The sequence below is a fragment of the Aotus nancymaae genome, unplaced genomic scaffold, assembly GCF_030222135.1.
Source record: "Aotus nancymaae isolate 86718 unplaced genomic scaffold, 86718_ANA_hifiasm-v0.15.2.pri h1tg000032l_0, whole genome shotgun sequence".
Taxonomy (NCBI): Eukaryota; Metazoa; Chordata; class Mammalia; order Primates; family Aotidae; genus Aotus; species Aotus nancymaae.
The window spans coordinates 8257113-8284180 of record NW_026988445.1 but is presented as its reverse complement, the minus strand read 5'-3'; the positions used below and the strand labels follow the sequence as shown (position 1 = coordinate 8284180).

Below are 27068 nucleotides of genomic sequence, written 5' to 3'. Positions count from 1 at the left end.
GTCGCTAGGGGTTCAAAGTTAAACAGCCGCAGGGAGAACTAAAACAATGAACGTTTTAAAACAGTGAACTCTACGAAGTGAGCTGGAAGACAGCTGAAACCAAAACCAATCTTTTTTTTTATATACACTGTTGCTGGCCTACTAATTTCTTTCCTTTTTTTTTTTTTTTTAAGCCAATCTTTAAAAGTTGACACACCTTTCGCTTGTATTTAACGCAACAGGTGATTTGCACCTACGGAGAGTTTGGAGAACACACGGACAAGTGGGATTTTCCCGCAGATCGGGAGTCTGAAGAGGCAGTGCGAAGTCTCTGCCGTGCGCTTGCGCGGAGTTTCCCGCATGCTCAGTACCTGAAGTAGGGAAGCCTTCCATCCCGGAATGAGCTACTGACAGTGCGAAAGCGCGGTGCTAGACGCAACGAGGGACTGGGTCTCCATAACGCGTTTTTGCTGTTCCTGAAGTGTCTTTGGTCCAACGTTGTTCCAGGTTTGTCACCGTAAGTTTCTCTCCTGCCGGTCAGGGCAAGAGCCAGGTAGATAGGATTTATGTTTAAAAAAAAAAAAAAAAAAAAAAAAAAGGTTTATGTGAATCGGATTGCTTCTCCAGATATTCGGACTTGGACTCATGAGTGTCAATATTTTAATTGTTGATCTGTGCTTTTATTTTCGTGATCCGGAAGGTTTTTATAGGCATATATTGTAGAAACAAGACAAACCTAGACATTGAGTTCGTTGATGCACCCAAATTTAGAAACTGCCTTGCACCTAAAATTAAATTTCTTTAAGTAGCAAATATTTTTCCAACTGCCATTTCTACATATTTGTAGGTTTGCGTGATTTATTTGGATTTCCCTGGAAATATAATTGCCGATTCAAAAGATATGTACATTATACTTTTACTAAGGTTCTCAAAACTCTCCTGAGGGTTCACCCTTTGTAAACAATGATCAGGAACATGTTCCCTCACACCCTTGCAAACCCGACAGAGGACAAACTTTTCTTCTCCTTCTCCTCCTCTTCCCCTCCCCCTCACCGTTTGTTTTTCTTCCTTCTTTCTTCCTTCTTCCTCCTCCTTCTTCCTTCTTCTTTCTTCTTCTAATTTCTTTCTTTTATTTTTTTACGACATGTTCTTGCTCTGTCCCCCAGGCTGGAGTACAGTGGTGCCATCATGTTTCACTGCAACCTCAACCTCCCAGGCTCAGGTGATTCTCCGACCTCAGCCTCCCGTGTAGTTGGGACTACAGGCATGTGCCGCCAAGCCTGTCTAATTTTTGCTTTTTTTTTTTTTGCCATGTTGCCATCTTAGAGACTGGTTTCAAACTCCTGAGCTCAAACAATCCACCCGCCTTGGCCTCCCAAAGTTCTAGGACAACAGGTGTGAACCATCTCATTCAGCGACAAATTTTCTTTTTTCTTTTCTTTCTTTCTGTCTTTCCATCTGTCTTTCTCTCCGGAGTAGCTGGGATTATAGGCGCACACCACTGTGCCCGGCTAACTTTTGTATTTTTTGTAGAGACGGGGTTTCACCATGTTGGCCAGGCTGGTCTCAACATTTTTTAAAAAGTTTAGCAAAAAAAAAAAAAGGTTTAGCAACTCAGGCTGGGCATGATGGCTCGCACCTGTAATTTCAGCACTTTAGGAGGCTGAGGCGGGTGGATCACGAGGTCAGGAGTTCAAGACTAGCATGGCAAACATGGAGAAACCCCATCTCTACTAAAAATACAAAAATTAGCTGGGTTTGGTGGCGCATGCCTGTAGTCCCAGCTACTTGGGAGGCTGAGGCAGGAGAATCACTTGAACCTGGGATGCATAGGTTGCGGTGAGCCAAGATCGCACCATTGCACTCTAGCCTGGGCAACAGAGGGAGACTCTGTCTCAAAGATAAAACAAAACAAAAATTAGTCGGGCGTGGTGGCCTGTACCTGTAGTCCCAGCTACTCCAGGGGCTGAGGCAGGAGAATCGCTTGAACCTGGGAGGCGAAAGTTGCAGTGAGCCAAGATCACACCATTGCGATCTAGGTAACAGAGCGAGACTCTGTCTCAAAAAAAAAAAAAAAGTTACATAAAAAAGAAAAGTTTAGCAACTCAGACCAGGCATGATAGCTACGCCTGTAATCCCAGCACCCTGGGAGGCCGAGGAGGGTGGATCACTTGAGGTCAGGAATTCGAGACTAGCATGGCCAACATGGTGAAACCCCATCTCTACTAAAAATATAAAAAAATTAGTTAGGCATGGTGGTGCAGGCCTGTAGATCCAGCTACTCAGGAGGCTGAAGCAGGAGAATCGCTTATCTGGGGGCAGAAGTTGCAGTGAGCCAAGATCAGCCACTGCACTCCAGCCTGGGCTCCAGAGCCAGATTACATATCAAAAAAAAAAAAAAAGTATTTAAAAGTTTAGCAACTGCCCTGCCATTTACACAAAATTGAATTTCCCCCATGATTTGAAACACCACCTTTAGTGTATTAGGTTCTATTTCTGCAATTTGTTTCCTTAATTTGTCTCACTAACCAAACTTTTATATCATATTTTGAATAAATCACATTTTGTCATATTTTGATAATTGATAAGGGGAGTATCTCTGCTCATTGTTCTTTTTCCAGAATTTGCTCCATTATGCTTACATTTTTATTTTTTCAGATGACCTTGAACATTATCATCAAGCCAGGTTCCAAAAGATAAATAACTATTATTTTGATCTGGAACTCATCATTTTTAGATCGGAATCTACATATGCTCACAATCGTTATATGAGAAGAAAGGAATCATTTGAGTCCTGTTGTTGTCCATCCTTCTGAACTAGCCCTTTGGCAGATGTAAAGACTTCTCAAATGGATAGGTGTTAGGTTGATGGCCTTAAGTGTTAGACAGCTTTTTTTCTTGTCTACTCCAAGCCTCAAGCCCAGAATGTTATGAAAAAAAGGCTGTACTATACTCTGATTGAGGGTCATATTGATTATCACTTTGTATTCTCAAGGTCAGAATACTGTTGGAGAAGTTATAGGAACTTTTTGCCCTTGACACTGCTCTAATGTTCCTGCAAAATAAACAAAATAAGGAAAATCATAATAATAATAGTTAGCCAGTATTATTTGGTGTTTACCTTCTTTGAGGGACAAGTGCTTGCTTTTTTTTTTTTTTTTTTTTTTGAGACGGAGTTTTACGCTTGTTGCCCAGGCTGGAGTGCAATGGCGCAATCCCAGCTCACCGCAACCCCCGCCTCCCAGGTTCAAGCAACTCTCCTGCCTCAGCCTCCCAAGTAGCTGGGATTACAGGCAAGTGCCACCACGCCAGGCTAATTTTGTATTTTTAGTAGAGACGGGGTTTCTCCATGTTGGTCAGACTGGTCTCCTGACCTCAGGTGATCCACCCACCTCGGCCTCCCAAATGTTGGGATTACAGGCATAAGCCACCGTGCCCGGTCTGACAAGCGCTTTCTTTACAGGTGTTACTCATTTAAGAATTACAACAACCCTATAAGTACTATTGTTATCTCTATTTTACAGATTGGGGCACAGAGAATTGAAGTGATTTTTCCAAGGTCCACAGCTGAGCCAGGATTTGAGAACACAGGTAGTTAGCTCCAGAGCTTGTGCCCTTAACCACTATGCTGTTTTAGATTAGGCTTTCAGAAAGACACCTTCACAAAAAGTGTTTTAAGGCCCTGAAGATGTAAAACTGGTAGAGAAGCAAGTACAGTGGTGTAATTTGAACTGCTTTAAGGAAGTTAACTTGCTTGTAGCTAGTTTGGACCTTGCTCTTAATCTACCGGCATCATGATCAAAAGGTAAATCTCATTATAGTCTGAGGGGGGGCACAATTAAAAAAGCTAAAAGGAACCTCTCATATTGATTTTGTGTTTTGATAATATGACTATATATTTTTTCTTCTTTTTTTTAACAAAAAACCAAAATTGTATTCATCTGTTTAAAAAAAATGTAAGAGGCCAGAATCCCAGCACTTTAGGAGGTCAAGGTGAGCGGATCACCTGACATCGGGAGTTTGAGACCAGCCCGACCAACATGAAGAAACCCCGTCTGTATATCAAAAAATAAAATAAAAATAAAATATGTAAGAAAACTGTTAAGGCTAGGGCATAGTACTATTTTATTACTAATTCAGTTTGGACCAGAGGAGTACTTCAAAGAAGAATGGTAATAATATTTCTCTCTTTTCCAATTAAAAGTGATTTGTGGAATCTCTTTTTTTTTTTTTTTTTTTTTTTTTTGAGACGGAGTTTCACTCTTGTTACCCAGGCTGGAGTGCAATAGCACGATCTCGGCTCATTGCAACCTCCGCCTCCTGGGTTCAGGCAATTCTCCTGCCTCAGCCTCCTGAGTAGCTGGGATTACAGGCACGCGCTACCGTGCCCAGCTAATTTTTTGTATTTTTCGTAGAGACGAGGTTTCACCATGTTGACCAGGATGGTCTCGATCTCTTGACCTTGTGATCCACCCGCCTCGGCCTCCCAAAATGCTGGGATTACAGGCGTGAGCCACCGCGCCCGGCCCGGAATCTCTTTATAAATCGTTGTGTGTTTTACATCAACATTATTTTTCCCATTTTTGTTTTCTTGCGTTTCTTATTTTTTCCACACTTATATTTTATAAGCTGATGTTAGCTTTAATTGGTAGTTACTATATGTAATATCATTTTGTGAGGAAGGTAGTAGAAAATGCCTGAAAGTTATTCCTTGGAAGAAAACACCATGGACTTGGCAAATACAAGAGGAAGTAGTTTATCATTTATGAAGGCTGATCAGGCTCAAATGGTTGCTTAATGGCTCAAAGGTAAATGGTATCTGTGAAAAGTTGTAACAACACCATAGAGTGAGGGAAGATGATCTTCCTACTTACAAAAGAACTCATATAACATAGGAATTGAAGGAGTATACAAACATATTAAAATATGGTTAAGACATCTGGGTAGAACAAATTGGTTGCCCAAAGACTATATTTCCAGTGCAGAATAAATGAGACAGATGTCTGGATATGGATATAAAGGAATAGAAGTAAGACAAACAAAGTGTTTACTAAATTATTTCTGTTTTCCAGCTGAAGTGCTTCTGAATTAGTAGTAATTGTAACTGGTTTATTCCACATGTAACTCCTAGTATGCCAAGAAAATTAATCTAGCCTGATTATGACATCATAAAATAAGCAATTTATATATAGTCTTCCCTCAGTATACAAGGGAGGTTGATTCCAAGAACCCCTGAGAATACCAAAATCTGCACATGCTCAAGTCCCACAGTTGAACCTCCAAAACACTCACATATGAAAGGTCACTTTTAGCAGATCACAGACTCTCTTGAAAACAAAAATACATTTGAAAAAGTCAGACTTTCCTGCCTACAGGTTTTGCATACCTTTTCTATCTGCATTTAGTTGGAAAAAAATCCACAAAGTGGACCCGTGAAGTTTGAGCCTGTGTTGTTCAACTGTCAGCTGCACTTAGAAACCCATTTTATAAATACCTTACCAATAAGCACAGAGTACTTAAAAAATAAGAAAAGAAAAAAAGAAACCCATTTTATTTTCATCTTAATTTCCAGGCAGCTATTGGTCACAGTATGGTATTCATTACCTTACATAAATTTCTTTATTTCTTTCTTTTTCTTTTTTTTTTTTTTTTGGAAACAGAATCTCACTCTTTCGCCAGGCTGGAGTGCAGTGGTTCGATCTCGGCTCACTGCAACCTCCACCTCCTGGATTCAAGCAATTCTTCTGCCTCAGCCTCCTGAGTAGTTGGGAGTACAGGCACATGCCACCATGTCCAGCTAATTTTTATATTTTCAGTAGAGACGGGGGTTTCACCATGTTGGGCAGGATGGTTTCCATCTCTTGACCTCGTGATCCGCCTGCCTCGAACTTCCAAAGTGCTGGCATTACAGGCGTGAGCCACCATGCCCAGCCACCTACCATAAATTTCAATGCCATTTTCCTTCTGAAGAGTTTCCAGCACTTCACTTATTGTTCCAGTTAAGTTTATAATACCTGTCAATAGAATGTGGATCATAGAAGATGTAAAGGAGGCTGGGCACAGTGGCTCACACCTGTAATCCTGTCACTTTGGGAGGCCAAAGCAGGTGGATCACCTGAGGTCAGGAGTTTAAGACCAGCCTGGCCAATGTGGTAAATCCCTGTCTCTACTAACAGTACAAAAATTAGCCAGGTGTGGTGTCATTTGCCTGTAATCCGAGCTACTCGGGATGCTGAGGCACGAGAATCTCTTGAGCCCGGGAGGTAGAAGTTGCAGTGAGCCAAGATCACACCACTGCACTCCAGTCTGGGTGACAGAGTAAGACCCCGTCTCAAAAAAAAAAAAAAAAAAAAAAAAAAGACGTAAAGGGGTAAAAAGGCACGTCAAATCAAATATTCATTCAGAAATTCTTGGTAGAACAATGACTATTGCTGAATAAAGGTTTATAGTGTCCTTTATGTTACAGTCCCAGGGCTGAGCATGGTGGCTCATGCATGTAATCCCAGCACATTGGGAGGCCAAGGTGGGCGGATCACTTGAGGTCAGGAGTTCGAGACCAGCCTGGCCAACATGGTGAAATGCTATCTCTACTAAAAATACAAATATTATCTGAGCATCAGGAGGCTGAGGCTGGAGAATCGCTGTATGTAATATGTATATATGTTATAGTCCTTATATGTAGGGAAAAACCATGTGTTTCCTTGTTTCGATGAAATAAGGTTGATTTGATTAAGAGGTGGGAAGTTTTTGTCATACGTTAGTTCCCCATAAAACTCTAAGACAGAGATAAAGTAAAAGAAGTTTATTAGGGAGTGCTTTTTGGATCATTGTGGGAGGGAAGGGGAGGAAGGGAGAAGTAGGAGAAGGTATCTTGGACTGTGATGCAGTCTCAGCTAAGGCCTCAGTTGACCCCATAGGGTACTGTGGAAGCTGGATGCCCTTCAGTGCTGAGGTTGCAGGCCACTTGGGGTTGGAAGTGGCCTTTAAATCTCCCTGTTGTGAAGTTTCAGGTGAAGTGATCCTTCTCAGCAGAAATACTCCCAAAGAAAGATGGCAGCTAAGGGCCATCTGTTGACAGCTGTCTCAGCAACTGGGGAAATAAGCCCTTCGGTCCTGAAGGGAATGTGGGTGGTACATCCAGAACAGTCACTAAAATTTCAGAATTTGAAGTCATATTTTCTAAGAGCAATGTACTTGATTCCAAAGGCTGTTTTTTCCATTTATTTCATTGGAGCTAGGGACTTCTCTGACACACATTACTTTTCCAGATGATTGGTCTTTAGTATAGTTAGTTATGTTGCTTGTTCTCTTTATTTGGTTACTGACAAGGATGGAGATAAATAATAGCAGATTAAATTTTATTCAATCTCTGAAGAATATTCATTGATTTTCAGAAAATAATTGTAGTCACAGGTAATCCCTCTGAGGTGGTGAGGCTTTGTGTCCCCACCCAAATCTCATCTTGAATTGTAATCCCCATTATCCCCTCGTGTCAAGGGAGAGACCAGATGGAGGTAATTTAATCATGGGGGCCAGTTTTCCCCCATGCTGTTCTCGTGATAGTGAGTTTTCATGAGATGGTTTTTAAGGGGCTCTTCCCCCTTCACTTGTCACATCTTCCTGCCACCTTGTGAATAAGGTGCCTTGCTTTCCTTTTGTCTTCTGCCATGATTATAAGTTTCCTGAGGCTTCCCCAGCCATGCTGAACTGTGAGTCAATTAAACCTCGTCTTTATATTAGGTTGGTGCAAAAGGAATTGTGTTCTTGCCATTGAAAGTAGTAAATTCTCCAGTCTTGGGTCATTCATTTTTTTTTTTTTTTGAGGTGGAGTCTTACTCTCTGTCACCCAGACTAGAGTGCAATGGCATGATCTCAGCTCACTGCAACCTCCACCTACCAGGTTCAAGCAATTCTCCTGCCTCAGCCTCCTGAGTAGCTGGGATTACAGATGTGTGTCACTGTGCCCAGCTAATTTTTATATTTTTAATAGAGATGGGGTTTCACCATGTTGGTCAGACTGGTCTTGAACTCCTGACCTCAGGTCATCTGCCCACCTTGGCCTCCTGAACTACTGGGATTACAGGCGTGAGCCATCACGCTTGGCCTACCCAGTCTTGGGTCATTCTTTATAACTGTATGAAAATGGACTAATAAACCTCCCTTTTTAATTATGCCCTACACACGTACGTCCCTATACTATTTATACCTCTTTTGGCACTTCCTAATTTTTTTTTTTTTTTTTTCGAGACAGAGTTTCACTCTTGTTACCCAGGCTGGAGTGCAATCGCGTGATCTCGGCTCACCGCAACCTCCGCCTCCTGGGTTCAGGCAATTCTCCTGCCTCAGCCTCCTGAGTAGCTGGGATTACAGGCACGCGCCACCATGCCCAGCTAATTTTTTGTATTTTTTTAGTAGAGACGGGGTTTCACCATGTTGACCAGGGTGGTCTCGATCTCTTGACCTCGTGATCCACCCTCCTCGGCCTCCCAAAGTGCTGGGATTACAGCCGTGAGCCACGGCACCTGGCTCGGCACTTCCTAATTTTATGTTATAGGCATTAGGCTACATTATTTTTATCTATAACCCACCAAAATATTAGCTCCTCAAACACAAATATTACATCTTATATTTTTAGCTTCCAAAACACCTTCCACATCCTTTGCACATTACCCACCTCGCATAGAAACTGTCTCACATGCTCAGGAGCCTGGGTCAGTGTCTCCTATGCTTTCAAATGCCCCATCTGCAGAGAGACATAAAAAACATAGACTTTATTGAAAGAGTTAATGTCCAAATGGAATTTTTTTCAAGTCTCTTTTGGTAAATATGTATTAAAGAACTTAATGGGAGCAATCCCAAGTTAGCACTCAATTATATATGTTCAGTTGAATTTAAGTAAATAAAACCAGTATTTGAAACTAACAACATATTTTTCTTGATCTCTTTTTAGAGTTTACTATGGCTTCCAGTAACACTGTGTTGATGCGGTTGGTAGCCTCAGCATATTCTGTTGCTCAAAAGGCAGGAATGATAGTCAGACGTGTTATTGCTGAAGGAGACCTGGGTATTGTAGAGAAGGTACTCAAACTCTCATATCATTTCATACCAACTTTATTTTTGTTCTTGAGGTTTAGCTAAATGACATAAAACTGTGGACAGACTTTATCAGTTAAAATAGTTGATGGCTCTGTTATGGAGATTGCGAGACCCTTGGTTCAAAACAGTTCCATCTCTGCTTTGAAAATGACTCCAGACTTCCTCCATCCAAGATCTTTATTTGTATGTCTGAGTCTTCTGAACTGTATTCATCCCCAAGGCATTGTAACCAAGCTTCAAATTCTAGAGTAATCTCTTGCATGTAACACCATGCAATCCTTAGTGAACTCAACATGTTTGGTAAAATCTGGCATTTACTTAAGTATTTGTTATAATCAAAGTGATACATTTTTTTCTTCCTCATGGAAAAGAAACTCAAAAAAAAAAGAGTGTTTTTCCCAGTATAGGAATTACACACTTAAATAGATTATTACAAAGTTTATAGTGATAGTTGATTCTTAAAAGAAATACCACCATGCTTGTGTTCCAGTTTAAAATATAATCTTCCATAGGATTTGGTTATTACTTCACATTACAGATTTTACACATAAGCTTTCATATATTGACTTTTAATACTAAAATTCTTTATTATAATCTTTTTATTATTTTCTTAAGAGACAGGTTCTCACTCTGTCACCCAAGGCTAGAGTACACTGGCATAGTCACACTGATAGCTGGTTGCAGCCTCAAGCTCTGGGCTTAAAGGATCCTCTTGACTTAGCCTCCTGCGTAGCTAGGACTGAAGGCACGCACCACAACACTGAGCTAATGTTTTTATTTTGTGGAGATGGGGTTTCAGTATGTTGCCCAGGCTGGTCTTGAACTCCTGGCTTCAAGCAGTCCTCCCGCCTCAGCCTCCCAAAGTGCTGAGATTATGGGTTTGAGTACAGGTCTGAGCCACTACACTTGGCCTAAATCTTTATTATAGTCTTTAAGGAAACTTGTATCATAGTTTCTTCCAAGTGAGAGTATTAATAGGATATGGTTTATCATTGACACTTTAATGATTTAAAATACAGTGAATTAAGTCACTCACTTACAAGTGATACATCTGTCTAGGTTGTTACCATAAGAAAAAGTGAGATATGTGAGTAAAAACAATTTGGAAAAAAGTTGACGTGAGTTCATTATCAAACATGCTACACGTCTGGGCGTGGTGGCTCACGCCTGTAATCCCAGCAATTTGGGAGGCCAGGGTGAGTGAATCACCTGAGGTTGGGAGTTTGAGACCAGCCTGACCAACATGGAGAAGCCCTGTCTCTACTAAAAATACAAAATTAGCAGGGCGTGGTGGCGGGCACCTCTCATCTTAGCTACTCAGGAGGCTGAGGCAAGAGAATCGCTTGAACCCAGGCGACAGAGGTTGCAGTGAGCCAAGATCGTGCCATTGCACTCCAGCCTGGGCAACAAGAGCGAAACTCCATCTCAAAAAAATAAAAGAACATTCAACATAATTGCTTTTAAAAAGTAAACATAAAAATCAGCCTGGGCAACACAGCAAGACCCCGTCTGGCATGGTGGGACATGCTTGTAGTCCTGGCTACTTGGGAAACTGAAGTGGAATAATTGCTTGAGCCCAGGAGTTAGAGGCTGCAGTGAACTATAATCCCACCACTGTACTCCAGCCTGGGCAACAGAGTAAGACGCTATCTCTAAAATAAATAAATAAATTATATTAAATAAAAATAAAACTCATAAGAACAAGTGAAATAAATCTTGTTTCCTTTTTTGATAGATTGATGGGCCTGCTCATAGAGGAAATAGAGGTATCTTGATTTAAGCAAAACATTTGTTATAGTCTGTCAATTTCTTTTTTTTTTTTTTTTGAGTTGGAGTTTCACTCTTGTTACCCAGGCTGGAGTGCAATGGCGTGATCTCGGCTCACCGCAACCTCCGCCTCCTGGGTTCAAGCAATTCTCCTGCCTCAGCCTCCCGAGTAGCTGGGATTACAGGCACACACCACCATGCCCAGCTAATTTTCTGTATTTTTAGTAGAGACAGGGTTTCACCATGTTGACCAGGATGGTCTCGATCTCTTGACCTCGTGATCCACCCGCCTCGGCCTCCCAAAGTGTTGGGATTACAGGCGTGAGCCACCGCGCCCGGCCTAATCTTATTTTTTATAAAGTTTTTTTCTATTTTGAAAAATAGGAAATGGAGAAAAACAGCAAAAAGTAAACAAAAATCATGCCACCATTGCCAGTATTTTGGATAATTTTTTTCAGATCTTTTTCCTTAACATCACTTATTTTAAGTTGATCTTATGTTGAAATTATATTAGACATATAACTTTGAAACACAGGTAGCTAGAAAGGAACAGGGACGTAGTGCCACGTTAGGAAAAAAGGTAATATTCTCATTGTCTTCTGTATGCTCAGGCATTTCGTACTTTATATCTTCTTGTTGATACCTTATTTTTAAAAAACAGCAAAATCAGTTTGTCACACAAGTTTCCAACAATAAGGTCTGGAGCTATGTTGATAGAACAGAAAATATTTATCTTAGAGAAGAAAAGAGAATAGTTTTCCTCAGGCTAGGCCTATCATCCCAGCACTTTGGGAGGCCAAGGCGGGTGGATCACCTGAGGTCAGGAGTTTGAGACCAGCCTGGCCAACATGGCAAAACCCCATCTCTACTAAAAATACGAAAATTAGCCGTCACGTGGTGGCAGGTGCCTGTAATCCCAGTTACTTGGGAGACTGAGGCAGGAGAATTGCTTGAACCTGGGAGTTGGAGGTTGCAGTGAGCTGAGATCCCACCGTTGCACTCCAGCCTGGGGAACAAGAGCAAGACTCTGTCTCAAAAAAAAAACAACCAAAAAAACTCCTTTCCAAACTTTAACCACTATTAATCCTTTGAGAAAAATCAAGTCAAGAAACTAGTTAATTCATTTGGTGTTAAGATCTATGACTCTAAAAACTGATAATGTAATGTAAATTATATAGGCACTGATGCGCAAGGAATCAAAGGACAACTTACTTCTCATTCGTTCTGCAAAAATTTGCATTCTTTGTTATAGACCTGTGCAACAGACCTGCAGACCAAAGCTGACCGATTGGTACAAATGAGCATATGTTCTTCATTGGCCCGGAAATTCCCCAAACTAACAATTATAGGGGAAGAGGTAAGAGTTGTCAGAGACTTTTTTTTTAAATCCCTGCTTACCAAATGGATTTATAACTGACACTTTATTGATTTATATACTACTATTATGATTTCAAGCATTATATTATTTTAAACACAAAAATAATTATTGTATTGCTTGGACTTGGGGGAAATATTTTAAGATATTTTGGTCTATTTCTAGGCCAGATGTCTTCATTATTGACCATGGAAGATAACGGTTACTGTTATACCCAGCATACAAACTATAAGATAAGCAGAGTTCTAGAACTTTGGAATAAAATGGGTTTTGTTGTTTGTTTGTTTGTTTGTTTTTAAAATTAGGCTGATTTGCATACTTATCCAAAGACTGTAACACTTTGAAAGTGAGGGAATTGACATCTCATGTAATACAGAGAACTATCTGCTGTCAGAGACACTTGTTTAAATGAGTGTATAATACTTAAAAATTCTTTTCTTTTTAAACTCTGTTCAGGATAATGATGTTGGAACCATTTAGTCAACTTTAATGAGCCACATATGGTTGTTTTTGTAAATTTTTAAGGTTTGCTTTAAAAGCTCTAAACATAAATGGTAAACCGGAAGAATTAGTAAAAACTGTGATGCTGCATTTCTTCTGTTGATGAGACAAAGCGTACTCTGTAAACACTAAACAGCTTCAGTAACCATTAGGGTTATCTCTGCTTTAGGATCTGCCTTCTGAGGAAGTGGATCAAGAGCTGATTGAAGATGGTCAGTGGGAGGAAATACTGAAGCAACCATGCCCATCGCAGTACAGTGCTATTAAAGAAGAAGATGTATGATCTGTATTTATACTCTACTGTCTACTAACCTGTGCTTTTTGTCATAGTAAAGGAAATAAAATGTGGCTGTAAGATGAAAATTGGTAGTTATGAAATAGGGGCAACCAGAAACTTGATGTTTCAGAGCCAAAATGGAAGCATTAGGCAACCATATGGATTGTATGACCTGTTAATTTAGAGTTCAGTTTCTCATCCTATGGATTTCCTTTCCACTCTGAAAGCTTGATTTAAAATACTTTTAGGGCCAGGCATGGTGACTCACACCCATAATCCCAGCATTTTGGGAAGCCAAGGCGGTTGGATTATTTGAGCCTAGGAGTTCAAGACCAGCTTGGAGAACATATTGAAACTGTCTCTCTACAAAAAATACAAAAATTAGCCAGGTATGGTGGTGCACTTTTGTAGTCTCAGCTACTTGGGAGATTGAGGTGGGAGGATCATCTGAGCCCAGGGAGGTGAGGCTGCAACCAGCACCATTTTTTTTTTTTTTTTTTTTTGAGAGAGAATCTTGCTCTGTCACCAGGCTGAAGTACAGTGGTGGGATCTTGGCTCACTGCAATCTCCAACTCCCTAGTTCAATCGATTCTCCTGCCTCAGCCTCCTGAGTAGCTGGGATTATGGGCATGAGCTACCATGCCCAGCTAATTTTTCTATTTTTAGTAGAGATGGGGTTTCACCATTTTGGCCAGGGTAGTCTTGATCTCTTGACCTTGTGATCTGCCTGCCTCAGCCTCTCAAAGTGCTGAGATTATAGGCCTGAGCCTCTCTGCCCAGCCCCAGCACCATCTCTTAAAGAGATTATTTTTTTCCCCAGTTGAGTGGCCTTGGCACACTTGTCAAAAATCAGCAGACCATAGATGTATGGGTTTCACGCCTGGCACGGTGGCTCATGCCTATAATCCCAGCACTTTGAGAGGCTGAGGCAGGCAGATCACCTGAGGTCGGGAGTTTGAGACCAGCCTGACCAACATGGAGAAATCGCATCTCGACTAAAAATACAAAATTAGCCAGGCCTGGTGGCATGCGCCTGTAATCCCAGCTACTCAAGAGGCTGAGGCAAGAGAATCGCTTGAACCCGGGAGGCAGAGGTTGTAGTGAGCCAAGATTGCACCATTGCACTCCAGCTCAGGCAACAAGAGCAAAACTCCGTCTCAAAGGGAAAAATAAAAAAAGATGTATGGGTTATGGGTTTCATTATGGACTCTCAGTTATGTTACATTGGTCTATATGTCTATCCTTATGCCAGTACCATACTTGCTTTGTATTACGTTTTGCAATTGGGAAGTGTGAGTTTTCCTACCTTGTTCTTACCTTGTACGGTTTTACACATACCCTCCAACCTGGACAACAGAGTGAGACCCTGTCTCATTAAAAACAAAAAATATGGCTGGGCGTGGTGGCTCACACCTGTAATCCAAGCACTTTGGAGGCCAAGGCGGGCGGATCACCTGAGGTCGGGAGTTCAAGACCAGCCTGACCAACATGGTGAAACCCCGTCTTTAAAAAAATTAATTAATTAATTAATTAATTTAAAAAAAAAAACTTTTAGGAAGAAAATCTAATTTGTTATTTAGTAGATTTGGTAGTAAAACATTCATTGGTAATTAGGGATAGAAGGCTATAAAACAGGTTGGTACCTTATATTTTTAGAAGGCCATAAATATCATCCTGCTTGCTTGTTATAGTTACTTAAGTTAAATCTGTGACTTCAGTTAGCCACCATAACTTCTTTAGTTTTCTAATTTTTCTTTTTTTTTTTCTTCAAGACAGGGTTTCACCATGTTGGCCAGGCTGGTCTTGAACTTCTGACCTCAGGTGATCTGCCTGCCTCGGCCTCCCAAAGTGCTGAGATTACAGGCGAGAGCCAGCACGCCCAGCCGGTTTTCTAATTTTTAATCATTTAATGCATATTCATTGGAGACTTACTATGAGTAAGACACTTTGCTCTGTGGTGTGGAGGAAACAAAGAAAATGAGACATGGTGCCCTCCATCAGAAACATGCTCGCACCCACAAATTCACATCATTTTTATAATTCTAGTGTTTAAAGCAGCAAATCCCAAATCATGTTAAATGTCCTAAACAGAAGGAATTTTCCTTTTAAATCTGCTGCCAGTTTTATTAATCGTTCATTTTTCACTGGATTATATGGACTGTGCCCTTAAGATAATCAGACTGTTATTGGTTTTTTTTTTTTTGATAGATGAGTGGTTTCTATGTTGCCCAGGGCTGGCCTCGAATGCATAGCCTCACCTCCTCATGCGCCAGGACAACTGGCCTAAGTCACCGTGGCTCCCAGACTGTTGTTTTTTTAAAATCAGCACTTATATATAAAAATGAGTAGCAGCTCTACGTGCTCAAAACATTTTTTATGCCACTTCACAAATTTTCCCTGTACCATGATCTAGAGATCAGTATATTCATTGTGCTTACTGTTCAAATGACAACAAACTTTTATTAGTTAAACATTTCATGTTGAAAATTCTTAAATCAGACTTTTCTCTTTCAAATGGAATTCTTCCATGATTACAAAAGAATGCGGTTTTTGTACTATTTAAAAACAGATGACATTAACTTAAGCCATCCATATCAAAAAGGAAAAAAAAAAAGAGTAGTTTTGATCCATTTAAATCAATTTTTAGAATTTTGTATGCTTGATTTAGATATTTTCCTTCTCTCTTTTTAATTTTAGCTTGTGGTCTGGGTTGATCCTCTGGATGGAACCAAGGAGTATACTGAAGGTTGATATCTCTTTTGTATTCATATTTGACAGCAGTAGGACAAGGATATGATATTTAGTTGTAAATATTTGATATTTTGTATGTTGTATGGAAAGCTAGTATCATGTGTTATGTTTTGCTCTAAAGCTACATTTGTGGTCATAGTTACCATACATCACTGATTATCAAGACAGAGGAAGGAAATTCATCTTTTCAAATACCACTCCCCACATACTCTACCAGCCTGACACTTCTAATGTCTCCCAGATGAGAATAACTAACATAGCAAACCAGTGTTACCAAAGTGAAACCTATACTGAACCCCCAGCTTTAATGGAGTAGAAAAACGGTAACCAGCACAGCTGTGTAGCTCTTGCTGTGCCACCTCCACCATCCCATGCCCGTCTCACTCACTCTCCCCTCATCTGTGACCTGCTTAACTGCAAAAATAACTTTGAGTAATTGATGTAATAATGATGAGTCATAACATGAGCAAGTTATATAATTGACATTTATTTCTTCTTTACAGGTCTTCTTGATAATGTAACAGTTCTTATTGGAATTGCTTATGAAGGAAAAGCCATAGCAGGAATTATTAACCAGCCATATTACAACTATGAGGTATTACTACAAGTGATACAAAGTTATTTCATTAGATAAATAATTATAGTGTTATATGATTCTTTATGTTATCTAAGCCAGTAGTTTTTAGCTTGGTTGCACATGCAATCATCTGGGGAACTTTTCACTTTTAAAATTTTATTTATTATCTTCAATGTTTTTTAGCTATGCTATTAACTGTTGAGAAACTTTTAAAAATACAGATTCCCAGGCCATTCCCGAGACCTATTGAATCAAAATCTCTGGCAGCATTGGTACTGGGCACGTAAATATATATATGTATATATACACAGATATACTGTATGCATTATCTATTTTTAAATTAATTCCTTATGATTCAAATACAAATGTTAGAGAATTACTGATATGGTTCTTGATTAGCTTGGGCATCAAGACACCTGATTTACAGTTGGTTCTTGAAGCACGTTAAAGAAATGAACCATTTCAACCAAGGAAAGATGCTAGCCATGTCGTTTTCCAGGTAATGTTGCATAGTGCCTGAATTACAATCTGTGTTGGTAACAGAACTTATTATGCTCGTGCCCGCTTTTCTCTTGTCTCTTCTAATCTGCTTTGATTTTCTATTATATATCAGAGAAATTGTCTTCCATAGAAGCAAGAGACTAGTGTAATTTCAAAGCAAGAATAATATACCATTAAATTACATTAAATTTTGTAGAAAATTTTTGAGATAAAATAGTTAAGATATTTATATTAGTGAGACCTTGATAGAACTTTAGAGAAACAAAATAATCAGAGTGGGCAATATTACTTCTGATTTTCCACTCTGAGTTGAAAGCAGGGTTAATCTTTATTTCTTATATAAATGTTTTTTTCTGCTGTTCATATGATTATAAATTTTATTTAAGGAGTCATGTGTTTCTTAGGATTTACCAAAATAGTTATATGTTATTGAGAAAGTCTCGGGTTAAATTGCTCATGTCTATTAATTCTTTAAATATGATTTTAATGTTCATACTGTTACATGAAGACACAAGTTTGTGGTTTTTATGTAAACTTTAAGACTATTACCTTTTTTTTTTTTTTTTTTTTTTTTTTTGGAGACAGAATCTCACTCTGTCGCCCAGGCTGGAGTGCAGTGGTGCAATCTTGGCTCACTGCAACCTCTGCCTCCTGGGTTCAAGCGATTCTTCTGCCTCAGCCTCCAAAGTAGCTGGGATTACAGGCATGCGCCACCATGCCTGACTAATTTTTTTTTTTTTTTTTTTTGCATTTTTAGTAGAGACGGGGTTTCACCATATCAGCCAGGCCGGTCTCAAACTCCTGACCTTGTGAACCACCCACCTTGGCCTCCCAAAGTGCTGGGATTACAGACGTGGGCCACCGTGCCAGACAAGACTATTACTTTAAAAGGGGGCATTTTTTTTTTTTTCTTTTTTTTTTTTTTTTGAGATGGAGTTTCGCTCTTGTTACCCAGGCTGGAGTGCAATGGCGCGATCTCGGCTCACCGCAACCTTCGCCTCCTGGGTTCAGGCAATTCTCCTGCCTCAGCCTCCTGAGTAGCTGGGATTACAGGCACACGCCACCATGCCCAGCTAATTTTTTGTATTTTTAGTAGAGACGGGGTTTCACCGTGTTGACCAGGATGGTCTCGATTTCTTGACCTCGTGATCCACCCGCCTCGGCCTCCCAAAGTGCTGGGATTACAGGCGTGAGCCACCGCGCCCGGCCCGAAAGGGGCATTTAATTCATAGAAAGCATTGTAATGCATGGTACCTTTCATCAAGGAAAAATCTAAGTGCTTAGAAGTTAATAATTTTCACCACTTCTTTCTGAGATTAGAAAAATTGTATTCATTTTCCACAGAACAATGAAAAGCAGCAGTTAAGGGAACACAGGAATGAAGCAAAGGTGAGAAAAATAGCTAGGGTTTTGGCTCCACTAGCAGGTAGAGAAGAGGTAGGCAACTTATAGTACCCCAGGTGGTCACTGTGCATCCCACCCACATACCAGTTCGTTTTCTCCTGTGCTGCTTCTCTTCATTACCTCTCTCTGTATCACTTCCCCTTCTGTGCACTCCCTTTATCCTTCTTTTGCTTCTCTTGCTTGTGCCTTAAAACTCATTACAATAAATGGAAGTAGAAAAGTTGCTCAGCTGTGTTGGTGGTATTCAGGCTAAAGATTCAATTTTAAATAATCATCACCATAATAGCTAAAATTTATTAAGAATTTACTGTATGCTGCCAGGCTCAAGGGTTTCAAATGTATCCTTTCATTGAATACTCACCACGGCCCTTTGAGGAAACTATTGTCCCCATTTTAAAGAGGAAACTGAGGCAATTAACTTGCCTCTGGTCACCCAGGCAGTAAATAGCAGAGCTGGGATTCAAACTCAAATCCAAACCTTGCTACTGTATAACTTTATATTGCCCTCCTGAACCAGAGAAAAGACTTAGCAATTCAAACTTTATCATTGCTTCCAACATATACTGAAATTGGTAGGCACTTAAAGGAAATAGCATGAAGAAACGCAATCCAGTTTTACATTGAAGCCAGTTTTTTTTTTTTTTTTTTTTTTTTTTTTTTGAGATGAAGTCTCGCTCTGCTACCAAGGCTGGAGTGCAGTGGTGCAATCTCGGCTCACTGCAATCTCTACTTCTTGGGTTCAAGCAGTTCTCTGCCTCAGCCTCCCTAGTAGCTACGATTACAGGCATGTGCCACCATGCCTGGCTAATTTTTGTACTTTTTTTTTTTTTTTTGATACAGAGTCTTGCCTGTTGCCTAGGCTGGAGTGCAGTGGCATGATCTCTGCTCACTGCAACCTCTGCCTCTTGGGTTCAAGTGATTCTCATGCCTCAGCCTCCTGAGTAGCTGGGATTACAGGTGTGCACCACCATGCCCAGCTAATTTTTTTGTATTTTCTTTACTTTTTTTTTTTTTTGAGATGGAGTTTCACTCCTGTTGCCCAGCCTGGAATGCAATGGCACAATCTTGGTTCATTGTGACCTCCGCTTCCCAGATTTATGCTATTCTCCTGCCTCAGCCTTTTGAGCAGCTGGGATTACAGGCATGCGCCACCATGCCCAGCTAATTTTTGTGTTTTTAGTAGAGATGGGTTTTGACATAGTGGCCAGGCTGGTCTAGAACTCCTGACCTCAGGTGATCCACCTGCCTCAACCTCCCAAAATGCTGGGATTACAGACATGAGCCACCGTGCCTGGCCATTTTTTGTATTTTCAGTAGAGATGGTATTTCACCATGTTGGTCAGGCTGGTCTCAAACTTCTGACCTTGTGATCCACCTGCCTTGACCTCCCAAAGTGGTGGGATTACAGGCGTGAGCCACCGTGCCCGGCCTTTCTTTTGTATTTTTAGTAGAGATGGGGCTTCACCATGTTAGCCAGGATGGTTTTGATCTCTTTACCTCATGTTCCGCCCGTCTTGGCCTCCCAAAGTGATGGGATTATAGGTCCTGAGAGTCAGGAGCACAGAAGAAGGCAAGCCAGCTGCATCCTGGGATGCATTTGTCACACCAAGACACTAGAGTCCTTGATCCCGTCCTTTTTGCCTAGATGTTCATTTATAGAGAGAATATGACTTTTTAGGGCTCAAAATATTTGTGTCCACTGTTTCCTTTCCTTTTTTTTTTTTCCAGAATAACTTCATTAATAAATAGATTTCTTAGGAGGGTAGAAGTAGTCTCAGCAATAGAGGCCATCTGTACTTTTCAGATTCCAAGCCTCTCCTGTAGTGTAAATGCAGATGGGAACAGAGGAAGCACATTAACATATACCGAGCACCCAGTGCCTGTTCTTTGGCTCTTTTGTTGCCACATTTGCCATCAGACTCTTTTGGGATTGCCCTATCTATGGAGAGCTGTCTCACCCAGGGCCACACCTCTTCCCAAGGCAGTCCATTTCCAGTGACTGATTATTGCAGGAGTTCAAAGACCTGCCATTTCATCCAATTTGGGACAACTCTGAAGGGCTGTTGTAGCTCCAGAACTACCATAGGAACAGCTCCCCATAGGGTCAGCTCTTGTTGTGCCTGCATCACAGTTTATTTCTTCCCTCTGCCCATGCCCTCCTCCTTCAACAGGTGTTGATACCAAGCGCATTTCCTAACAAACATGTCACCTGTCTCAGAGTCTGCTTCCCAGGGAACCCAACCTGCAACACAAGCATATTTCACAATAACAGCACCCAGGTTACTGCTGTAGGACAAGTAAGATGATGTGTTTGATGACATTTTGGCAAGTAAACTTAGGTAGTCTAATTTAATGTTGAAGAATATCATCTTTGAAGACAGATGAGCCAATTTTGGGTAATAAACTTCCTAGAGCCTTTAGCTAGATTACTTAATTATTCCGTATTTCATTTTTCTCATCTTTAAGGATGACAGTACCTACTTCATCAATATTATATTGGCCTATTCAGTTGCCCTATCTCCATAGCAGTAAAATACATTGTCATCCTTACCTATTCCAGTAGCAACATGCTTTTTACTGTTTCTTGGATAATGAAGAGTAGTAATCAATGCATGGTATTTCATTTCCTGGAGATCTTAGTACCTTCTGAAAATGGCCATTTTCAAATACAACAAAGAGATCACTAGATGATTCAGAGAAACAGTAATAAGTTTATGATGTTTCAATACATTATAAACAGTAATAAGTTTATGATGTTTCAATACATTATAAACAGTAATAAGTTCATGATGTTTCAATACATTATAAACAGTAATCAGTTTATAAGGATTCCAGGGAATAACCAAACGTTCTTTTTTTTTTTCTTTTTTTTCTTTTCTGTATTTCCCTTACTTTCAGAATGGGCAAACCAAATGTTCTTTGAAACTATTAACCAGAACAATAATCATAATAATCGGCAGATTCTCTCAGGAAAAATTCTTTGTCAGTGATATTGTTCTTGTACTTTATAAAATTATTGTGTTTTTATTTTTTTAATCATGATGCTAATACGAAATATTCCATCTATGGCTAACATTCTTCTCCAAATAATCGCAAGTTTTGTTGTTTCACTTGTTTACATAGGCAGGACCAGATGCTGTGCTGGGGAGGACAATCTGGGGAGTTTTAGGTTTAGGTGCCTTCGGGTTTCAGCTGAAAGAAGTCCCCGCTGGGAAACACATTATCACAACTACCCGATCCCATAGCAACAAGTTGGTTACTGACTGTGTTACTGCCATGAACCCAGATGATGTGCTGCGAGTAGGAGGAGCAGGAAATAAGGTATGAAAAAGGTCTGTCATCTGCTCTGAAATGCAAGTGAGTTGTTGAAATACTGAACTTTTAAAAACATCAAATAAGAGTTTAAAGAGATGGGAGTAAGGATTATAATTTATACATTTCAGCAGTATTTAAATTTTAAAAATAAATTTAAGAGTCAAGTTTTTGTTTTTTTTTTTTAATCTGAGAGAGTTCAGTGTTAATAAAAGTCATCAGGATAAGACTCATGCTTCTTGCCAAAGACCTTATTTTCCCAAGGACCCTCTTAGATTATTTCCTAGACCTTCTTGAGACTTAAGCTCGGGTCTGCCTGCCCACTTCCTATCTATTTCCCCCATTCTTTCATCCAGGTTTCCAACCTGCTGAGAGAATTATGAAATGGGACACAATTTGATCTACATCCCTAGCCCTGATCTCTTCTCATCTGATTGTCCCTTGGATATCATCATGATGACATCCCTCAGGTATCTCAAATTCAGTGTGTCCAATTTGAGTTCATCCTCTTTCTACCCACCTCTGGAAGTGTTCTTTTCTCTGTTTTACTATTTGGCTAATAGCACCACCATTTTCCTAACTGATCCAGCCAAATACCTGAAAGTCATCCTAGACTCCTTCATTCCTCCCTCACATCCTATCAATCTGGTCCTACTTACATATCTTCTTGAATACTTCCAATGTCTTCTCTTGTCCATATCAATTGCTAGTACTATAGTTGAAACCTATCATCATCCCTCACCGAGCTGTTCCAATAGCTTCCAAAGTGGTCTGCCTGTTCAATCCAGTCTTCCAATTAAAAATGCAAAACTATTCCTGTGACCCAAATCCTCAGATGACTCCCCATCACAATTTAAAATAGAAGCCTATTAGCAAGGATTGTAAGGCCTTCTATATCTTGCTCCTTGGACCCTCCCAAGCCTCATCTCCCATCATCCAACTCATATTTCAGCTCTAGTGATATGGAACTACATGTATTGTACTGCCTGATACGTTTGTATTTCACACGTGTATGTAGCACAGGGAAGGTAATACACGTTTAATTAATTAAATAGAATTTATTTCTCCTCACCTATGCATTAGAAGTAATTATTTTTAGGTTTTCTAAAGGCATTTACTAATAATAATGAAAAATGGGAGTTTAAGAAACTAAAGGGGGCCAGGCACAGTGACTGATGCCTATAATCCCATCATTTTGGAAAGCCAAGGCAGGTGGATTACCTGAGGTCAGCAGTTCAAGACCAGCCTGACCAACATGGAGAAACCCCATCTCTACTGAAAATACAAAATTAGCCTGGTGTGGTGGCACGTGCCTATAATCCCAGTGACTCGGGAGGCTGAGGCATGAGAATTGCTTGAACCTGGGAGGCAGATGTTGCAGTGAGCCAAGATCGCACCATTGCACTCCAGCCTGGGCAACAAGAGTGAAACTCCATCTCAAAAAAAAGAAAAAGAAACAAAAGCGTTTTTGTTCATTTGTTTGTTTGAGATGGAGTCTTGCTCTCATTGCCCAAGCTGGAGTGCAATGACAGGATCCTGGCTCACTGCAACCTCCACCTCCCAGGTTCAAGCAATCCTCATGCCCCAGCCTTCCAAGTAGCTGGGATTACAGGTGTGTACCACCACACCCAGCTAATTTTTTATAGTTTTAGTAGAGATGGTGTTTCGCTATGTTGGCCAGGCAGATCTCAAACTCCTGGCTGCAAGTGATCCACCTGCTTCAGCCTCCCAAAGTTCTGGGATTATAGGAGTGAGCCACCGAGAGCAGCCTCTAATAATGGTCAATTTTTTAGATGTTTAAAAAAACTTTAATTCTGCAATAAATGTAATTGCTTTTACACTAAAAAAAAAACATGAATAAAAGGAACATGTTATTTTATGTAATTTGGAATATAGAAATAGTTCAGATATCCTCTTTGTAGCTTTTTTGACCATTATATCTTCTTCATATCACTAAATTATTATGCGTTTATTCTCTGTATTTCTTCATATAATGGTATAATTTAAATCTGCTAAAAGCTTTAACCTAAGTTTAATAGAGGAACTGATTAAATATCCATGATAGAAACAAGCAGTTTTTCTTATCTGTACCTCAATCTTTTCATGACTTTCTATTATTGTTTCAATTATCAAAGGATAGTTCTTATTTTTACCCTTACAGATTATTCAGCTGATTGAAGGCAAAGCTTCTGCTTATGTATTTGCAAGTCCTGGATGTAAGAAGTGGGATACTTGTGCTCCAGAAGTAATCTTACATGCTGTGGGAGGTTAGTGTGTTTTATTTTGGGAAATTCATAGTTGTTATGCAATTATATCATGCTAAGACATAATATTTCAGTAATATTATTTTACTTAGACCCTTATGATATAAAAGCTGGAAGGAAGCTTAGAGATTATTCAGTCCAAACCCCTCATATGATAGATGGATGAGAGAGTAGATTTTCAGCAAGTTTTATTTTAGTTATAGTCTCTTTTTTCAAACTTTGATCTGCATACAGTTAATTTAATTTAGCCCTTATTTATGGCCTTCTTTTTTTTTTTTTTTGAGATGGAGTCTCCCTCTGTCCCCCAGGTTGGAGTGCAGTGGCACGATCTTGGCTCACTGCAACCTCTGCCTCCCGGGTTCAAGTGATTTTCCTGCCTCAGCCTCCCAAGTAGCTGGGACTACAGGTGCATGCCACCATGCCCAGCTAATTTTTTTGTATTTTTAGTAGAGACGGGTTTCACCATGTTGGCCAGGCTGGGCTCAAACTCCTTGCCTGAGCCGATCTGCCTGCCTCGGCCTCCTAAAGTGCTGGGATTACAGGCATGAGCCACTGCGCCTGGCCTATAGGCTTTTAAATTTTATTTAATTTTATTATTTTTATTTTTTTTTGACACCGGGTCTCTCTTGTCCAGGCTGGAATTCAGTGGTGTGATCATGGCTCACTGCAGCCTTGAACTCCTGGGCTCAAGCCATCCTCCCACCTTACCCCTCCAGGTAGCTGGGACTACAGGCGTGTGCCACTATACCTGGCTAATTTTGGTATTTTTTGTAGCAATGATGTTTTGTCATATTGCCCAAGCTGGTCTTGAACTCACAGACTCAAGCAATCCTCCCACCTTAGCCTCCCAAAGTCCTGGGATTCCAGGCATGAGCCACTGTGCCCAGCCTATTTATGGCTTAAATGTTTTTAGGGGTTTTTTTCTTGTAAAGTAAAAATTTTTTTCTTGTAAAGCAAAATGTTCATCATCATTAGTGTCACTTCACTTAGTCTCTTTTAAACCAATATTGGTGAATATCTCAGTACTGGTTTTAAAGATCATACAGTTAGAATTTTTTTTTTTAATCTGACTGAAAATACATTGCAAATAAATACATAGTGAGATAATTTTTCAATTTTCAATAGACATCAGTTCACATCTACCCTTAGTAAGCAGTGCCTTTTAAAATCCCTGTCAGATTTAAAAATGGCAATAAACAAAACACTTTATTTTTTATTTCTCCTAATATATTATTTTATCAATAGCTTAGCATATTATATGACGAGGATGTTAAACTGTACTTCTTCACAGTCGATTCTTACTGGGATGTGAAATGAAACTGCAATATAATAGAATTATATTTTATTAATATCCTTTAATCTTTTACCAATTAAATTATTAATATTAAATAATAGAGTGAAGAAAGACATTTTTGAAAATGGGAGTAGTGATGATGGAGTATTATCAAAAGAAAAAGTAATACCTCAGGAGTAGAGAAATTGATACGAAGAAATACAGATTGAAAATGCTAAATAAAATTAATCTTAATCAGAGAAAAAATAATTTTATGTCCTTTAGTTAAAATTGTTCTATAATCTTAAATTTCAAGCGAATTAAAACTTAACCTTTATGGACACTCATTATCTTATTTTATCCAGAATTTATTGGCTACTATTGGATAAGGAAGCAAAAGGCACTTAGTAATAACTAGAAAAATCACAATCCAATTAGCCACTAACTTTGATTGATTGATTGATGTTTTTCTATAGGCAAGTTAACGGATATCCATGGGAATGTTCTACAGTACCACAAGGATGTGAAGCATATGAACTCTGCAGGAGTCCTGGCCACACTGAGAAATTATGACTACTATGCAAGCCGAGTTCCAGAATCTGTTAAAAATGCACTTGTTCCTTAAAAGAAAGTTTCATTTGGCCGGGCGCAGTGGCTCACGCCTGTAATCCCAGCACTTTGGGAGGCCGAGGTGGGTGGATTGCTTAAGCTCAGGAATTTGAGACCAGCCTGGGCAACATAGTGACACACCATCTCTACAAAAATACAAATTAGCCGGGTGTCCTGGTATGCACCTGTAGTCCCAGCTACTTGGGAGGCTGAGGCAGGAGAATCGCTTGAGCCCGGGAGGCAGAGGTTGCAGCGAGCCAAGAGCAAGCCACTGCACTCCAGCCTAGGTGATAGGAGTGAAACCCTGTCTCAGGAAAAAAAAGAAAAATGAAAAAAAAAAACCACCAGAAAGTACCAAAAATTTCATTTACTTAGCTACAAGAAAGACTTAGTTCTCAAAATAATACATTTTAAAACTAATTGGATAGAATTAGAGTTCCATCTTTATTCATCGTTGAGCAGTGATTTATTTTTAGTTATTATATTTAGGAATAGAAAATAGAATTAAATAATTTAACTTGATTTATCAACCAGACCAATTTTGATGTCTAGAGAACTTATAAACTCAATATGTTATATTTGTTTTCCTCTATTTAGGTGGAGAAATGAGAAAAAGGTTTAGTTCCAATTGACAATTCAGGTTAATTGTTCAATCAGCATTCCTATCTTTTAAACCAGATTTCTTTAGGGCACAATTGTTCCTGGAATCTCACTCTTGTTTTTCCCAGTAATTTAAAACATATTTCTACTTCAGTTAAGAATACATATGTTATTATATATGCTGATGAAACAGATTTATGAGAAAAGGTTTTTTAAAAATAAATTATTTAATCCTAGCTCTTTGTTATTCGCCAGCTTTTTAAAAAAGTGTTTGAAAATTATAAATTCTCTACTTTGGGGATTAGTTTGTTTGTTTATTTATTTATTTATTTTGAGATGGAGTCATGCTCTTTTGCCCAGGCTGGAGTGTGGTGGCGTGATCTCGGCTCACTGCAACTTCCGCCTCCCAGGTTCAAGCGATTCTCCTGCCTCAGCCTCCCGTGTAGCTGGGTTTACAGGTGCGCGCCTCACACCCAGCTAATTTTTGTATTTTTGGTATCGGGGTTTCACCACATTGGTCAGGCTGGTCTTAAACTCCTGACCTCGTGATCCACCCACCTCAGCCTCCCAAAGTGCTGGGATTACAGGCATGAGCTACCATGGCTGGCCTAGTTTATTTTTATGGCATCATTATAAAGCTTAATTGTGGAAAGCTGAGTACTTACTTCTGTTCCTTCCAATGAGAGATTATAACATAAACTATCAAAATTATTCTGATAATATACCTAGGTTTTAATTTTTAGGTCTCTGTCCATTGCTTTTAATTAAATTTCTCTCTTTTC

At 39.7% G+C, this 27068-nt stretch overlaps 1 protein-coding gene across 6 annotated transcripts; it reads left to right on the top strand.

The window, feature by feature from the left end:
- Positions 1 to 361: 361 nt before the first annotated feature.
- BPNT1 (3'(2'), 5'-bisphosphate nucleotidase 1) lies at positions 362 to 26938 on the top strand. Of its 6 annotated transcripts, XM_064383518.1 has the most exons (11): positions 364 to 486; positions 3504 to 3570; positions 8930 to 9057; positions 12095 to 12199; positions 12888 to 12995; positions 15693 to 15741; positions 16250 to 16341; positions 18169 to 18213; positions 21352 to 21549; positions 23702 to 23807; positions 25554 to 26938. In XM_064383518.1, exons 3-11 carry the CDS (start codon positions 8938 to 8940, stop codon positions 25700 to 25702), a joined length of 972 nt encoding a protein of 323 aa, XP_064239588.1. In that variant the 5' UTR covers positions 364 to 486; positions 3504 to 3570; positions 8930 to 8937; the 3' UTR covers positions 25703 to 26938. The 6 variants fall into 6 exon arrangements, 5 of the variants coding, with proteins under 5 accessions (XP_064239588.1, XP_064239587.1, XP_064239586.1 ...); XR_010345080.1 differs by lacking the exons at positions 3504 to 3570; positions 25554 to 26938 and adding an exon at positions 21897 to 22010 and having other exon boundaries at positions 362 to 496; positions 23702 to 23786; XM_064383517.1 differs by lacking the exon at positions 3504 to 3570.
- Positions 26939 to 27068: the final 130 nt, after the last annotated feature.